This window comes from Periophthalmus magnuspinnatus, chromosome 19 (genome assembly GCF_009829125.3).
Source record: "Periophthalmus magnuspinnatus isolate fPerMag1 chromosome 19, fPerMag1.2.pri, whole genome shotgun sequence".
In the NCBI taxonomy this organism is placed as follows: Eukaryota; Metazoa; Chordata; class Actinopteri; order Gobiiformes; family Gobiidae; genus Periophthalmus; species Periophthalmus magnuspinnatus.
This window is the reverse complement of record NC_047144.1, coordinates 10,323,920-10,341,907: the sequence shown is the minus strand read 5'-3', so window position 1 is coordinate 10,341,907 and position 17,988 is coordinate 10,323,920. Positions and strand designations below refer to the sequence as shown.

At 41.7% G+C, this 17,988-nt stretch overlaps 1 protein-coding gene across 2 annotated transcripts in view; it reads left to right on the top strand.

Moving 5' to 3' along the window:
• The window catches only part of vti1a (vesicle transport through interaction with t-SNAREs 1A), a 99,252-nt gene that overhangs the window by 61,968 nt on the left and 19,296 nt on the right, over positions 1 to 17,988 (top strand). The window contains exons 6-7 of one of the 2 annotated variants that reach the window (XM_033984804.2): positions 1,579 to 1,649; positions 5,308 to 5,369. In XM_033984804.2, coding sequence (XP_033840695.1) covers positions 1,579 to 1,649; positions 5,308 to 5,369 — 133 coding nt within the window. Of the gene's footprint in view, positions 1 to 1,578; positions 1,650 to 5,307; positions 5,381 to 17,988 lie in introns of both variants that reach the window. The other variant, XM_033984806.2, reaches the window with a different exon arrangement.

The window sequence follows — 17,988 nt, the reverse complement described above, 5'->3', positions numbered from 1 at the left end:
GGTGATAAATTTGAATATGGAGTACGAACAAAGATTTAAAAGAATGATTAAAAATAAAACAACTTCTAGTGTTTTCATACAGTGCTATTTCTGCTCTAATTTACAGCCCATTCACTTTGTTCTTGCAGTACTTGAACCTCAACCAAGACCTTCCAAATACTGTCTCATCATTATATATTTACCCCTAACCCATTTTTTTTTTAAACAAGAATACAATTTATAACAGAAAGTGTTTATCCCATTAAAATCTGCATATATTGGACAAACTAATACTGCAAAGACCCAACTGACTCACTGTGAAATATCAAACGGTTCAGAAAATGCTGACAATTCCCTTTTCGTTCTCATACTTTTTAGTTTCTTACCTTATTAAACTTACAGGCCTATATAAATTCAAGATCTATTGCATAACATTATCTTGAATTTACGTTGTCTTCTTAAATACATAAAACTGTTATGGTCTAATTGCTTTCAAAATGTTTGTATTTACATTTCCAGTCTTGGCTAGAGAGTGAATTGGATCTATAAATGTAAGTGTGCGGCAGTGGATCATCTGACACGGCCTTTCGCTCTTGTATTTTCTGCTCCGTTCCTGTCCCTCTCTCTCCTCTTGTATAGCTGCAGCTGTAGCGTCCCTGAACAGTCTGAGCAGCACGTGGGCCTTTGGTGTACCGCACCTGTGCAGTGTAATACAGTCAGCGTGCACGTTGTTTATTTCGGATTTGTTTGGTGCGCTTGAAAGCCCCTCTTTGATCCATGCAAAGATTCTTCACTTGGTTTCTTTTTTTTTTTTTTTTTTTTAACCCAATTCATTCTGAGCTCCCCTCATTTTTAAAAGCTCTGATATTGTATTTTTACTTGCTGGTGTTATTTCTTGTTTTGTCTCCAAATACCCAAGGGACAGCAAATTGACAGTGACCAATGATGAGCTTGTCAGGGCTGGTATGTTTTCTAATGTGTTTACAGCTTCAACTGACGAGTGCGTTTAAAAAGACTGACTTAATGAATATTGCATCGACAGAAGGGACGCCACAGGAAACCGGGCCAGAGGTGCAGCTGTTTTGTGGCTATTTATTTCACAGTTTTAAGAAGCTTCGAGAAATGGTTAACTCCGATAGTGCTGCTGCTGTCACCGATGTGTATGTCAACTGTGCTGTTTGTGAACAAAGGGCTGCAAATTGATACGTGACGGTATAGGGAACTGAAAAAGACATGATGGCGAGGATTACACTACGAGTGAACCTTAAAACTACATTCAAAGTCTTCATATTGACATTTGACTTTTGAATTGTTGTCCTCGAGCAAGACACTTCACCTACTCCACTAATCTCTGAGTTAGATTTGTTTTAATTGTGTCTGTGTGACTGGTTGCAAATGGGATATGGGTAATTTAACATCATTCTACTGTGATTCTATAAGGGAGTAGCCAAATACTATTAATATTATTTATATGGCTAGTTCTTATTTTAGACCAACTCGATTTTAAAATAAGAGAACTACGTATGTTCTTATTTTGAACCAAATATCCCTATAAAATGTCCATGTCTGTTTCTCAATGCACCTGTTTGTGTTTTCCAGAACAAGTGGGTCAGGAGATCTTGTCCAACCTGCACAGCGACCGTGAGAAGATCCAGAGAGCCAGGGAGAGGGTGAGTAACCACAGCAACCTGCCCATCCCAGTCTCCACCAACAGTTCTGCTCACAAGTGTCTGACAGACCAGACAGGTGCTAAAATGTGGACTGAAATCTAACTCTGTGTTCGGAGTAAACAATGGGTCCACGTTAAGCTGTAATGCTACTTCCTGTTTGTTTGCATCATGTCATTGCAAGACGCCGTAAGACCAATTTGATTTTTAAAGACACTGATAAAACTTTTAACCTGATTTCAATGATAGTGTTGTGCTCATTTGAAAAGTATCAATACTACAAAATGAAATGGGACAAAGAGGAGTTTATAACCGCAGCCACCTTCCTGTCGTCATGTCCAGGAACAGTTGTCTCACAAGTGTATGACAGACCAGCCAGGTGCTAAAATGCGGTCTGAAATGTAACGCTATGCTAGCTGTGTACGCAAGCAATGTACAAACTTACACACAAACAAATGTGTCAGCAAAATGTTATTTAAGCAGCTGTGTTATTATTTATAGAGAGTGATTCAGGAGTGAAGCCGTCCTACGCATTTCACTGCTACCATCATCTTCACCTGGAGTCAACTCATCTTCTCTGCAGTACTTCTTTCATAAATCCACTTATCATTCAGTATATGAAAGCTGGAGCAGTATTTTTAGGGGCACGGTATTTATCATGTATACATTTTATTTGCACAACCAAGGACAGTTTTGCTCGTTTTTGCTGTACTGTAAGATTTGAACTCTTAATGCAAATCTATGGCTGAATTCTTGACGCTAACTATCAACGAAAGTGTTTGATTCTGCTATTTCAGAAACAGATTTTTTTATTACTTGTCAGAAAAAAACGCAAGTCAGTGGCACAAAGTAGTTTCAATATGATCATTTATCGTGTTGTTTTCTGTAGCAGTATACATTTTACACTTTAAAATGAGTTATCATGACAGGCCCACTCAGCAGTAGTCCAGTTTCCATTTTCCTATTCAGCCCCCAAACCCTGACCGCTGCCCCTCCCTTCTCGCGTCCCGGACAGACAGGTAGACAGAGGCAGAAAGAGGATGAGGTTCCACGCAGAATGCTTAAAGATCACAACATGGCACTGGGCGATTTCAAAGCAAATCAAACGTCTCCTTTCAAAACGGCACACAGTGAGGAGGCGCAGGCGAGCCGCTTTTACCTCTCCTCTTCTGCCCTGGAGTCTTTATAAGCACATATAGTGTTAGCTTAGAGGGCAAGAGAGGCTATTTAATGGGTTTATCTAATATTACGTGGTTTGGGATAGTACCTCTGGGAAGTATTTATCGCAGTGTCAGTTTGGGAAGAAGGAAAGAATGTTGAGAAGTTGAAATTCCATATAAAAGGCAGGGACAGTTTACACAATGAACACATTTTCTGACTTAAACTTTAATTTAAGAATGTAAAGCTGTTGTTTTATATATAGCTCTGCGGGCGTCTGTCCTGTTGTGATGCTTATGACACAGTTAGATAGATTCAGACGGTCAAAGCAATTTTCTCTGAGGTATAGAACTGAAACTCTAAACACCTCTAAACAGCTAATGTCCAGGGCTCATGACCCCAATCTTAAAAGACACACAACAGTTATCGTTTTAGAGGGGTCAGGCTCTACTGATAATGGCTCAAATTGAATTGGAACAGTGCATACATGAGTACATACAAGTACTGCAAAAAGCAAGACTGAAGTGAACCTAATCTGATGATTTGTCAGAAAAGTCACAAACATTTTCCAGTATAAAAACAAATCAATATTGCTTTCAATAGTAATTTCACAAATGAGGATTTTAGTCACTGGAATTGAATACACAAAAAAATCTAATTAATTAAAGAGTCTGAAGCTAATCGCTGACTGTTTAAAACTTTGAGGCTTGATTTGATTTAGAATTGCACAACCTTAACTTAAACCCTGATGGCCACATGTTGCAAATTAGGCTTTAAACATCCAGTGTAATGGCTATGTCCATATTAACACTTTTTAATACACGTTTTCACTAAACCTGAGTGTAAATGCTAACAATATATGGTATAAAACCTAAACAAAAGTGAAACTGCAGATGGTATTAACTTTTTTTTACAGTAGCCAGTAGTTGTAGCTTCAGACTACTGCAGAAACACATTTGAGATACTAAAAGTGCAGTACAAGTTACATGATTTTACCTGAAATTGAAGTATCAAGACATAATTGTTTGATGTACGGTAAGGTGTATACTGCAGTGTCTTTATACGAACATAAAGACATTTGTACATTCGGACATCAGTTGAAAATACTGTAGAAGATATTTCTATGTTGCCATTTCTCTTGCTTTCTATAGCTTTAACAGACTCAACAGGTTCAGCTTTAATCACACTAAAATGGCTCCAACTCCAGTCGCTCCCTTTTTGGGTTAAGCAGGCGGTGGGAGCATGGAGGCAGAGGAGAGGGGCAAATGAAAAGAAGGAATGATTCAGAGGGATGTATTTTAGGCGAGTCGTCTGGGGTACAGAGCTGTGAGCAGAGGCAGACATCAGGCCTCCTCTGCAGGACTTGTTGTCTTTGCCAGAGGGTCCAAACCCTGGGACCCCCACCTCCTCACCCCAGACCACATGGATCTTTGGCTCTCGCAACCTGTGCTACTGCAGCGCCCACCGCCAGAGGGGAGGAAGAGGAGAGAGAAGTGGAACTGAGGAAGGCTGTAGGGCCAGTGTACAGTAGTGCAGTGTGAATATACAGTATGAGACGTGAAGTTACTACTTTAAACTTATCAGATATTATTATTGTTAAAGTCCCATTTCCTCCAATTTTTCACTGACTGTAATCAGTTGGTATCAGTACTTAAAGGTGCACTATAACTTATCTGGGAGAAGGAAGTCTAGAATCTTCCACAGTATGGCATTAGACATCTGTCATTTCTATAAGTAATATTTTTTTCTATTGTGGAGAGGTACCCTTCACCTTTTAATCACAACAAATACTGATACTGAATATTCCTTTGTAAAATAAAATGTATTTCCTTAAAAAGCTGAAAATGGAGACTGGATGAAATATTATTAGTAAATAGTTTAACAATATTGTACTTTTCAAAGCTAAAAAGCAGCTGATTTCAGTGGTCTGTGTTTCTCAGTTGTATATTAGGTTACTTCATTAACACTTCTGTGGCAGTGCTAAGTGACTCTAGAGGGAAACTTTCTTCGCCCAAACTCGCATCGTTCCCTAAAAATGCGACTAACGGGTAGACGTCTATCGCACCTCACCCCGCGCCTCGTCAGCACTTTCCTCCATCACAAAAGCACAAGTGAAAGCAGAGAGAGAAAGAATGCTGGAAAATAAAATATTACCTTTGAATGGGTGCGATGCTTATTTCAAGTGCTGCTCCAAGGACTCCCTGAGCTTGTAATGGACGCCAGAGGGAAGGACCTTGGCACTCCTGTTTCTGAGCTTGGGCTTTGTTTAAAAATGTCAGAAGCCACTGGTTTTATAAAGCAGGCATTGGTTATTGGCAATGCCATGGAACTGAAAAGTCTATTCAAAGAATAACTAAAGAGAGTGTAAATTGTCTGAACATTGTACATTGCCTTAGAGGTGTTGAGTTTAATTGCGGTTTGAAAAATAATGAATGTCTGTCTTTAAAGAATGATGATTCGTTTAAGATTCAGACCAAGGACTTTTTTCTGTGCTTTGTTCCAGCTGAGAGAAACCGATGCGAACCTGGGGAAGAGTTCTCGTATCCTGACGGGCATGCTCAGAAGGTAAGAGCCAGGTAGGGTGCCTCTTTCCCCACTTCTGTGTTTGGACCACTTCCTCTGCATGAGTGCTTCTGCAAACTCAAGACACTTCAACATAGTTTTGTTTTACATTTGTGTACATTTTTGGGTGAATCTTCTCAATTCAAGACTTTCAGGAGGGATATACAGTAGAGATCAATTATTCAGACTGGTATCTGTCGATTTATTATTGATACAAGAAACTGAAAGTGGGCATTTCTTTTTCCTAACCTGCAAACCGATCAAAATTTTCTGTAGTGAGAAAGGCACATATAGCACTTACACTCTTTAGATGCGTGGTTGTAGAACTTTTACATCTCAGTAATGTTTAAGAAAATATCATTACACGTGTACTTAAAGTCCTGTACTTGATTTGCGTGGTTAGCATGTTAGTTGTTGCTTTACTGTAATGGCAAAACACTATCTAGCCTCTGACAGTTGTGAAAAGCTTATAAACTCATCTTTTTGAATCAGTAGGATGCTTGGAATGCATAAGGTAAGTGAGGAATAACTTTGGAACGCTGCAGACGATTTAAATGTCCGAGTTCTGTTTTTTATGTTTTTAAGACAGTAAAAATCAGGTATGGCACTCGTAAGTATAACGGAAATTTTTTTTATAATGGAAATTTTGCAATATGTTTTCATAATTTATTACTGACACTCCACAATGTCAATTCTCTCAGCTGATTATACCAGTAAGATTTGGACAGACGCAGCAAAAAACAGATTATTTCTCTCTTCTCTCTCATTCTTTGTGCCTTTGTTTTAGAAGTTCACTCACAAAAAGCAAGAAAAAGTCTGCCCGATATTTCAATAGCAGCAGCATTATGTTATCCAGCCATCCTCTAACACACTCTGCACTCTGTAATATCTTGTCACATCTCCATTTCATAAAGTCCCTGTGAGCCTGGCCCTGAACCGTGACGCCACGCTTTCGTCTCTCCTCTTCCTCTTTCTTGTCTTTTTATTATTGTTTTTTTTCCTCCTTCCTCGTCGCCCACTGCGGATTTTGATTAAGAGTAATATGTAAATGACACGGAGTAAATGTAAAAATCCCGCGGTCTGGAAGGAAGTGCCAATTGAAATGGATGCTTGAGTGCACGGGGGCAATTTGCGGGTTGGACGGCCGTTACTTGAGATGGGTAGCGGGCCAGAGGAGGGCTGTGATGCCGACTGTAACCAATATTTCTGCATATGTCTCCCATTTTGTCAAGTCTGATTACGAGCTCGGCATGTCATCCTGAGCTGTCCCGGGCCCATTCATCACTGTCCCCGCCCCCTCCTCCTCGCCCCCTCCCCAGTAAATAACACACTCTTATTTCAATATTATCATATTAATGTTAAAGTTCAGCTGTCACCTAATGGGAAGACTTAATCAGACGTAGCATTTTAAAACGGCCCTACCCGACACTCCCCTCGTTGCTAGCCAAACGCGCTACCTCTCCGGCTCAAATCAGGATTTATGAGGGGTTTCCAAAAGTGGGGAGGGGGTCCTTTTGGCTTTCTGCTTGACAGGAGAAGCACAGTATACCCCCACCAAACTCACACACGCAACCAAAAGCGCTTTTTTTTTTCCTTTTTTTTTTTGACCCTTTTTTCCATTTGAATAAAAGAATAGTGTTTTGTTGTGAGGTTGTGAGCTGCAAATGTCAAATCTAGAGTCGTTTAGCTACAGAATAGAGAGAGAGAGTTCAGGAAGGTTCAGTGATATCTTACTCTGAGCCCTGTTTAAAGCCATTTTTCATCATTTTGGTCATTCGTTTCATTACATGCCCCCTCAAGTCTTTCTGCCGATTGATTAATTGTGTGTTGTTTGAGCAATTGTGGTGTAGTTAGGTCGCTCCATTGTGGAAATATATGGGTAGAGGTTTGCCATCTTCAATTTGTTTTAATATATTTATAGATCTTTGCTTGAATAGACATGGCTGTAGAGATACAAATGATAGATTTACCATCAAAACAAAGAACATTTGTCTAGGTCCTTGTCACAAGCTGTATCATTCTGAAGCTTCTTAAGGTTTAGTTTCGTATCAGTCTACTTCTCTATGTTCCTGTGTGAAAGACAGAAAAAAATTATAAGTGTTAAGTTTTTTATCAGATATCAGAACAGGTTGTAATTAAAACATTATATCACACAGAAGTTTGTACCATATTGATCTGGTAGACAATCATGTGTGTTTCAATAATTTTGCCTCTTTTTAATACCAATAATGTATCTTAGTGTCAGTTCTTGTTTTATGAGAGTATTACAGACCATAAACCAGGTGAAAACGTGCCTGCCTCACAGATCAGTTTCAAAATATTGGCTCTTCAGAATGTTGTGACGTCACATGAACACAAAATATTCAGGGATTTCAGCTTCCTGTTCATTGGCAACATATTGAGAACTTTTGGTTAATTGCTATGACAACGGTGCTAGAGTTACATCACACTGAAACCCATGGACTGGATGTCACTTCAAGTTTTAGAGAAGGTAATTTTCTTCTCTATTGCTGGAAGAAAAGGGAGCAATCAACTGAGTTATATTTTCGATTCTCTTGAGTTTGTAATCTCAAATGTACCGTCATGCTTGATGGTTGTAAAACTAAAACTAAGAAGACAGATGAGCACTTCACGCTGACCTTTCTTTTGAGTTGGGTGTAATATTAACCTGCTAACGTTTCGTATTCTTGGCTTAGTTCAGTTTTAACCTGCACTTTTAGGCTAGGTTCATTCTGGTCGGTCGGACATGAACCCAGCTGAGAAACAATTAGACACTTATTAGCTCTCTGTCATGGTTCAAGAAAGCCAATTAACTCAGCGACTTTGTGAAATGCTCTCACTGCTGGGAAGAGACACACCTGAAATAACTGTTGCTTTGTTTGAAAATGAGTTTGTCTGCAAATCTGCCTGTGAAACTCGTCAATGACCTCCCAGGTAATTAGTAGAGGAAAACTGTTTGGTTGCTGAGAAAATTAAGATCTTGTAGGTCTTTGTCAAATATCTACTGTATATATCTTCAGATGAATGTCAGTGGTGTAGTTTGGGAGAGTGAACTGGTCCACTGCTGGTTAATTTTTAATTCAGTAGTGTGAGTTTTAAAACCTCTGGGTTTTAATTATACCATGACAGCCACAGCAAACCTACTGAGACACAGGGCTGTCTTATATGGGATTCACATGTCTGATCTCATTTGAACCACTGTCATTAGGTCGTTTATGATTTACACTTGCCCCATAATGTAACATCACGTTCCTCTGCTGTATTTTTTATTCAATCATTTGTGAAGTTTGTGAATTAACCAACAATAACAACAACAACGCATAAAATGGTAAAAAGGTCAGGTTAAGCAAATATTCTACGTAAAATTATCAAGCTCAAAGGTTTTTAGATGATGTGAGAGAGGGCCAAATGGATGCCAGATTACTGAGTATGTCAGACTGCCCTACGGTGGCCAGTGTCTAGTCCAATAATAAGCAGGTAATCTGTGTTCATCTGTGTTACTGTAATAACCTCTTGTTAACTGGTGGACATGGGTCACAGGTCTGTGTATCTACCTGGACACAGCGGTCTTAAACACAGCCTGGCTCTTGCAGTATCATTCTCCTCGTGCTGTCCGTTGAACATCTCAAGCATCCCGGCCTTTGCGCTTCACCGGTTGGGAATGGGATGCAGCCCCAGCCCCAGTTAGGACCACTGGGGCCGGGGCAGCCGTGAGGAGGGAGGGGGCAGCGTGAAGGGCAATGAAGCGCAGGACGAAGGGGGAGGATGTATATTTTGAAGCAGAGGGCTTGTCTGCGCACTGGCAGCTGATCCCACATGCAGGTGGTCGACTCAGTCGCCAGGCAGATCAAAAAGTCAAGGCCCCGGGTGGACCTCTCTTTGAAATGGGAATGGGGCCTAGATATCAGACAGAAAACATAAGCAAGCTCCCAGCCACAGAACAGCTCCATATTCATGGCAGAGGAGTGACGGGCAGCGGCAGGACGGCCCGTCTTCACAAGAGCTCCGCACTCTGGACACTGATTAAGAGATCAGTGTGAAGGAGCAGGGACCATCAGAGGCAAAAAGTGCAACACGCTTGTCAATACTGGCCAATTCAACATGAGCACTGTCATTTGTATGATTTTTAATAAACCGTTAGTTTCAAAGTTCAATGAACAAACGCCATTGAAGTGGATGTTTTTGTGCTTTAGTTCTATTCCAGATTATGCAACTGAGAAATCCACAAAACTCTTAATAGTCTAACATCTCTCTTGTAAATGAAAGCATTTTACACAAATATAAAACACATTTAAAGAGATCAAGCATGTCCTCAGTACCTTCTAAATTCTCCTTGTTAAGTATTCATCATAACATGACAACAACAGAACTTTATTTTAGAAGACAAAATTGCGTGCTGAACTTACTACAGTAGCCTCTGCTCTGCTCGAGCTTTTGGTCCCGGGAGGAGTCGATCACTCCCAGTGGGTCCAGACCTCTCTGATCTCCATGTTGCTGCTTCTGTAACTCCATCCGCTACATTTAAACATATTCCCTTTGCTTAGCCATTTGTTCAGACTGGCATCAGCACCCCCCTCTCCCCCTCACTTCGCCCCACACACAACCACCCCCCCTCTGGGTCAGTCCTCTCCTGGGCCGAGATCACCTTCTCCATTGAAGTACTGTTTTTGTGTCCACTTTATTTGTTTTCTGGCGTCAGAGTAAAGCAGGCATCACTCGTGCTTCACTGCTCGTCTCTCGTTCAGCTTTGTAAAGATCTTATTTTATCTCCACCTTTTGGCGTTTTGATTCATTTTTGATAGAGAGCGTTTTGTGAGGCAACAAGTGTCATAGCTTTGACCACAGTACTTATATTAAATCCATGAGACATAAGGCTTTGTAGGGTCAAAGGGTGGGAATAACTAGCTTGCATATAATGGAATGAAATGTGTTATGCGCAACAGAAAAGATCAAATTTTCCAAAAGTAGAAACTAGTCTAATGCCTAGAATTTATTTTAACTTAATTATAGTTTTGGATTCTAGATAGGGGTGGCAGTTTTGTGTATAATTATGTATTCAGAAATAATGTATCATGAAAATCCACAAATGATAAGCCTGTTTTTTTTTTAAGTTAGTGTTAAATTCTATATATTTTTTCATAGGTTTCAGCTTCCTGTTATAGATTGCCAATTGCTATGACAGTGCTGCTAATTTTCAATCACTCTGAAACCGATACCATGTTAACATTCGGCGCATTAACAACATAATTTTACTAGACCCCAATGTTTTCCCCTGTTGGGACTTCTTCATGCATGTTTGTGTGTGCGAGCTGCTACAGGCGGCCTCTGGTGGTACAGTGACAGGTTGCGCCTCAGCCTTATTACTCACCTCTCCAGAGCCAAACAAGAAGCCCCCCAAAACCTCCTCACATCACCGTCTGCTCCTCTCCTCCACCACCTCGCCCATTAGAGACTGCTGATTGGACCGTTTTTTTTTTTACAGCATAGAAAGACACAGACACACACACAAACAAAATAGACCGGGCTGCAGGGACTGGGGTTGTTGACAGGGGCAAAGACGCGTTGTTGTTTTATATAAGGGATGCATTTGTCTGTTGAGGATTGACTCGCTTAACTGGCTGCCAAAGCTCCCTTCTTCTACCCCTACATATCTGCTTGCCTCTGTTTCAACCGCACAGGAACGCTTTTGTTTTGGATAGGTCAGGACATTGTTGAATCATAATTATTACTGCTCTGACGCTGCTGAAATTCCACCGATTTTAAAGGTGAACAATGTAACTTTTCTGGCCGCGGGGTCACCACCTGCTAGTCTCCATGGAGATGCCAATAATTTGCCTAGAATGTTTCACAGAATGACATTGAACGTATCCATCTTGCATTTATTCAATTACAGGCTATAGTGCGAAAAAAAAATACCTTGAGAAGCATGTAATTATGATGTGAGCGGGGTAAACGGTCCACAGTTCTGACCTGTAACTTGGCTTGTGCGCCGCTTGTTTGTTTCTTTGGAGATACATACAGTAAAATGCCATGCTGAGGGACATTCTAGGCCTTGTAATAACATCTTCATGGAAACAAACGGTCTCTCCACCATAAAACTTACATAGTGCCCCTTTAGCATGTGTAAAAGTGACAGAGGAAGCATGAATTGAAACTTTTGGTTTAGTACAAAAAGTAATTCTTTTCAATAGTACAGGGTCAACTTGTGACATTGAGCTGGCGTTATGTTGAGCCTCCTTCATATCGTCTTCGGTGATAGCGCGTGGTTTTTCCCTCTTCTTTAGCTCCTGACAGACTGTCGTTCTGACGAGATGACTGGAGATCAGGAGGGCTGCCGCGCCTTGAAGTGGCTGCAGGTGTCACCGAAGAGTACCCGCCATGTTTGATCTGCCGTCTCCGTGCTGTCGGGGCCACGGCACCCTCTGATTCTCCCGTCACAGATGGAGAGGTGCGCCCCTGTCCAAAACTTCTGCTACTACTTTTGATTGGCACCCGCAAAGATCAGCACCATCGGTAGAGTAGCCCTTAAATTGGTCAATTAGCCAAATGTATCCACTATTTAACGCTGCAGCCAACTAACCCTTCAGAGGATCATATAGAGGTGATCTGTTTGATAGCAACATCTTGAGTCCAAACAAGAGCAAGAGGAACAAATTAAACATCAGATAAACTGTTTTGGATGATCCTGCTGAGGGCCTTGTCTGGAGAACAAAAAGCCTTCTCACACATCTGAAGATTCTGTCCTAAGGAGGTCCCTGTCTTTATTGAGGAGCTACACAAACAAAAGCGACAGATGAAACAAAATGGAGGAATAAGGCTAGAGTCTATATGTCTTTAGCAAACACACAGCGGCCTGTTCCTTCCGTTCCTTTCATTGTACTACATCCGCTCCGGTTTTCTCTGCCTCCTGCTGTGAGCTTCTGTAGAAATTACAGGTGAGCTCTCAGTCTGTGGCAGGGCCTGCTTTCGTCTGCTGGGAGCAAGAAAGGCTGCTGTTTCTGATGGAGCAAGAGGAGAAGAAAGAGGAGGTGGAGGAGGAAGAGCAGCAGGAGGAGGAGGAAGAAAAGGAGGAGGAAGACTGGAACGGAGCAGGAGGAGAAGGAGGAAGAGGAGAGGGGGAAAGAAGAGATTCCTGCGCTTGCATGGCTGCTGTTGTTTGTGCAGCGCTCTCTTCTTTGTGTGTCTGACGATAACTTATTCAGCACAGGGCCATTCATCCAGGGGTTGAGCGCGGGCGTCCGTCAAGACGGAAAATAATGAGGCGACAGCAGCGCAGAGGATAGCTCCTTCCTCTGCCTGGGTCGTCCCCCTCTCCCTCCCCTCACCCCTCTCCTCCTGCCGTGCATTATCAGCCCATTTAAATAGATAATAGGGGGTCTTCTTCGGGGACATTTTGAAGCAATTAGAACCTATCACATTGTCTCTTCCCTGACTGTTGTTCCCTCCCATAAGCCATTGTGCATACTTCTGGGGCATATACGCAACAGCTGACTGGGAGAATGCACTGTTGAATGCCTCTACATTAGTGGATGGCAGCGTTTGTCAGAGAGAAAAACAGGCCTATTTTGTTCCCCGTATCCGTAACTGTAATAGACGCTCTGCCTACTTGTGCACGCCAAGCAGTCCTCCATCACTCCATACATGGCCACGGGATCCCTCCGTCGTGATAACTCGCTCTGGGCTCTTCAGTGTGCCAGGAGAAAATGGCTACTGTTCAGAATCTTTGCTCTTACATACCTTCTTGCACTTCCAGTCAGCTCTAATTTAAGTCTCATCTTTGCCATATTCTACTTGTGAGTGTCATATACTGCAGTTAAAGATACACATTTATTGCATTCGTCAATACAGTGAAATAATGTTAAGTCAATAAGAAAGACAATATGTATTTTATTAACAACAAAGCAAGCAACATCATCTGTCTAAGTGCTGTTTGCATCATGGTGGTTCTTTCAATTGTTGTTGCTCTTTAGATCTCTCTTTGACAGGGAGCAAAAGCCTAAAATATTAACAAATACTGAATTCTGACTTGTGTTTTTTCCTTTTAATATTTTCTTCTATGCCATCACTCATAGACTGTGTAGGTCTGTATCTCATTCTCTCCCAGCCCAGGATGGTGCAATGAAAACAAAGGCATCCCACTGTTACTCTGTTGATGGCATAAAAGGTCCCCTTTATCACTGTGGGCACCACTATAAACCCAGCCTAAATGTGTGTAAGCTGAGGCGTTCGGAGCCTCAAGCCTTCAAGAGGGTCCCTGTCACAGTACCATATAGAGGAGTTGTCACGGCTTTTACTGTTGTTTTCACCACAAAATAAATAAAGAAAAACATACTTTGTATAGTTGGAACAGGACTCTGAAATGTCATGATGTGTTTGACCCAGTTTGGACCAGAAACCCCCACTAACCAACATAACTAGAAAATATTTTAGAAAATCCAGCGGTTCTGGGCCAGTTTTCTTTGAAGTGTTAACACAATAAATATTTTTTACAATGTCTCTCAAAATAATTTTAAAAACTCTATTGTGTTGATATGATTATTTGTTGTTTTCATATTTACTGTTGATTTTTGTTCTGTTTGTGTGTCCCCAAATATGTGCTGCATTCCAGTCACATAAATGGTCAGTTGTGGAATCCCAACTCCTCCCTCCCTTTGAATAATTGTGCAAGGTTAAAAATCTGCTCTATACAACAGATGCCTCAAACCTCAGTGTCTTGTAGCCAAAGTGAAGGACTTGTACCACAGAAGCCTGGAGCTATTTGATCGCTGGAGAAACCCTCCTATGGTCCAATGTCCACTGTGTCCATTTTTAGTGCAAATACGAGGTTCCTAGATGTTGTGTAATTAGACGGTATGTAGTTAATCTTGAGACATATTTTGGCAACACAACATCCACTTTTCATACATCTGGTTTGTATTGTTTTAAAGTCTGCTTATAAGAACATTTGTATGTTGTCATGGGCTATTGAAATCCAGTTAAGTTAATATTATTCATGTGTAAAAGCATGTGTAAAGTTGAATGTATTTATGGTTTCTCATAAAGTGGGCTTTAAAATCCAATAAAATAGTTTGGCTGAGAAAGCTTGAGTCAAGTGCAATCCACATTTGTGCCCTGGCGCGGTTTGGGGAGTGAACCAGCCATGCACTGCTGCTAATGACAGGTTCCATGTTGCCTTGTGGGCTGGCGGCCCAAAGCCCTGTTTGTTTGGAGAGTGGTGCTCGGCCGTGAAGTGCTGGCCCAGCTGGCAGCCTCTCTGTTGGCCCTTTGGCCCGCTGACTGGGGCATGTTTGGCCTGCACCAGCCAGGCAGACTGGCATCCAGTGGTCTGTGGAGGACCAGGCCGTGGAGGGCTTTCTGACAGAGGAACCAAACTGTTGGCTGAGCACCCTGGTGCTAGACCAGGCCTGCTGCCAGCTGGAACCAAGTCCCCCCACACCCAGCATCTACACGTCTGTGTGGAGACAGCACCCTAGGGTCAACATCAGCCTAGCCACCCCTCAGCTTAAACTAATGCACGCACTGGCCATTTTATTTATTTGTTTTTGGTTTAAAATGTGTTGGCGGTTTCCTTTTTATTCACGAAATTGAAAAGTGTGACTCGTGTTTGTATTGTAAGATTTTTGTCATTTCTCATTATTAAAAACATTAGAAAGAATTTGATCTCTTTGTACAGCCCATATTCATGGAGCAGGCTCCAGTATTGCTCATCAGCTGTGGAACTAACATCTATACAAACAACTTAAGTCTGTTGAAATGTCTCCAAATATGGGGCACCTTTAGTTTATTTTCCGCCTGTTTGCTGGGTCACTCGGTTACATCCTGTCAGCCATTGTGTAAACTTGAACCCCCGTCCCATATTCAGATGGCGCCAGGGCCAACATAGCTTTAGTGTTTAAGGGAAGTTGTGAGGACATTGAAGTCTTGGCCTAGCATCCTGGTGTCACTTTCCCAGCATGTTTGTGCAGCCCGCCAGTGTTCATTTTCCCCATCTGACCTGAACGCATCACGGACTAACACACATGTGAAAAGCCTAATATCAATCCTACAGCAAATGTTTCCTATCACAGCTGTTCTATTAAATCAAATTCACTGGATCTGACCTCTCCGACCCTTCTGTTTATGCTTATGTTTAGTTCAAATGCAGCCTTCAAGACATTTTCATCTACAAGGTTTCCCTGCGGTACAGCATTTTGGGACATTTTTGCCATAAACCATTTCTAAACACTGCTTTCCTTTCACCATTCTTTAATTACATTGTTGGTAAAGACGGAGGGACAGTGGAAGAAAAGCGCCATCTGAGCAGAGCGTATAATAGTGAGGGACACCACAGGCAAAGAACAGCGGAGCAGCAGAGGAAACTATCATGCATAAAATATACTAAAAGAAGGCTTGGGTTTTGGCTAATCATGGCTAGGTTAAATCTGTTTTCACTAAAAGATTGTGTTGTTATTTATAGACTTTTGTGCGCCAAATGATAATGTTTTTATTAGACCAGGCTAAATTGAAATAGGCAGTTGCTAAAGTCATATGGTTTGACTGTTTACACTTTTTCTAAAACTGTCTAACAAAGTCCCACTATTGGTTTAAAATGGTCTTTTATAACCACCTCATCCAAGATTAAAAAAACATACATATATTTATATTTTATACAAATTTGACAAGACAATTAAAAGAAATGAAGTTTGTGAGTCCTGACCCTCGTTAAAATGACATTGTATCTTGTTATTTCGTCAATTATAGACCATTACTGATAAATCTCTGTTAAGATCACTACAGACAATGTCCCCTTAAGATGCCAAGTCACGGTTAGTCCATTAATTGTAGGTAGACAGAACAACTGCGATTGCATTCCTGTTGCACAGCGTCTCAGTGCATTATGATGTGATGAAGAGTGGCATTGTGGGGCAGAGCAATGGACAATCCTTCCCAGCATCAGGCTCACAAAGGCGGGCAGTGAGGTCGTGGCCCTGGCCGGGGACTCTCTGAGCTATCAATCCGGGACAGAGGGACACCACATAACAAGCTCTGTCAAATAATGGTGTCAACGGTGCAATTGTTGAGCTTCATTTGTGCTAGGAATGTCCCCGCGCTTTCGGTGACGTGTCGCTGTCTATTGACTCACCATCAGGTCAAATTTTGCCCCAGCCGCTGTCTCTGTCTGGCCGGTAAAGTAGGCTATTGTTTGCAGGGCTGTGTACAGTGTTTTGAAAATGTTTTCTTGTCCACAAACTTTGAGGTGTCAGAGAGGTCAACAGTCAGAGCTGGTTGGCTTAAGGACATACATGTGGGAGGGGATGGCTTAGCTCGTGTTTCACTGGAGCCTTTTCCCTTGGCTTTCCCCACAGCCAGCAGACAACAGGGTTTATCGGGATGAATATCAGACCTGGCTCTAATTACATGTTAATGACACTGTAATTATTGTTCATATTTAGCCCAGGACCTCAATGTCGAACTGTTGGGTAATAGTTTAAAACGGACAGAATTAGCAAAAGCGGTTATTATTTCTCCTAAAATGTTTTCATGCAGTTCAATCCAGATTAAAGCATTATGTCAACATTTTTAAATGAAGTATGAGATGGAGTCAAAGACAAGATAATTTATTAGTTTGACATAGCACTTCTTGTGAAACCGAAGGTCGCTGCACAATTTTGTGCTTTATTTACTACTATTTGTGTAGCCATAGCCACCATGGGAGGCTAATGGACGTGTCTACAGCCCCTCCAAACAGTCCGATCCAACCTTCATTGTCACTTTGTGCTTTATTGGCACGGCAATATTTTTACACACCTTTTATGAACAATACTGAAATAATCTGTCTCAGAGTGATCCCTCCTCTCACCTAAGTGGAAGTAAAAGTTGCTGTTTTAACTTTTGGATATGTTAAATATTGTACAGAAAGGCTGTGTTTTGTTGATGAAGAAGAAAAAGAAGAAGAAGAAAGCCTTTGTGGACAGGAGATGGCACGTAAACCGTCAGATGGTCCATTATTATTGAGCCTTACCTTTGAGTCTTCACACATCCTTTACCTGACCGCTTGGATAAAATGATTTATTTTCCTCCTTCTCCTTGCTCTCCAAGTCAGAATATCGCTTCCCCCACCGCCTTACCTCATCCCGGGCCCCTTCGTCTTCTAACGGTAAATGTTAAGATCCAGGAGCGGATCAATGGCTGTTATGCTTTGATGTTTCAGGACGCATTACGAGCGTGGCCTTCTAATTGGAGCGGGGAGCCCAGGATCAATGTTGGCTGTAATTGCCTGACACAGGGAAGGGTGTGAGACTTTATTATCATTAATATTTAGACATGATGTGGGAGGATCCGGTCCGGGCTAAATGTACAACGGGCGGCGCGGGCCTTTGATCTGCGGAGATAAGCAGATCGATTCCTCTTTGGTGAGGGGGGGCAGAGGAAGAGAGGTCGTGAAAGTGTGGCAAGAGCGAGACACACAAATTAGCCAGACCCGTACCTAGCATCGTATTGGATTTCTCAAGAAAGTTTCTCTTCTGCTTGCTAAAGGTCAAACGAGGAACAAGAGCCCAAATATCACCCTGCTATCGAAGGGTGAGCGTGAGTTTTAGGTTTAGACACTAATAGGAGGCTAACGTCACCTTTGCATAGTCCA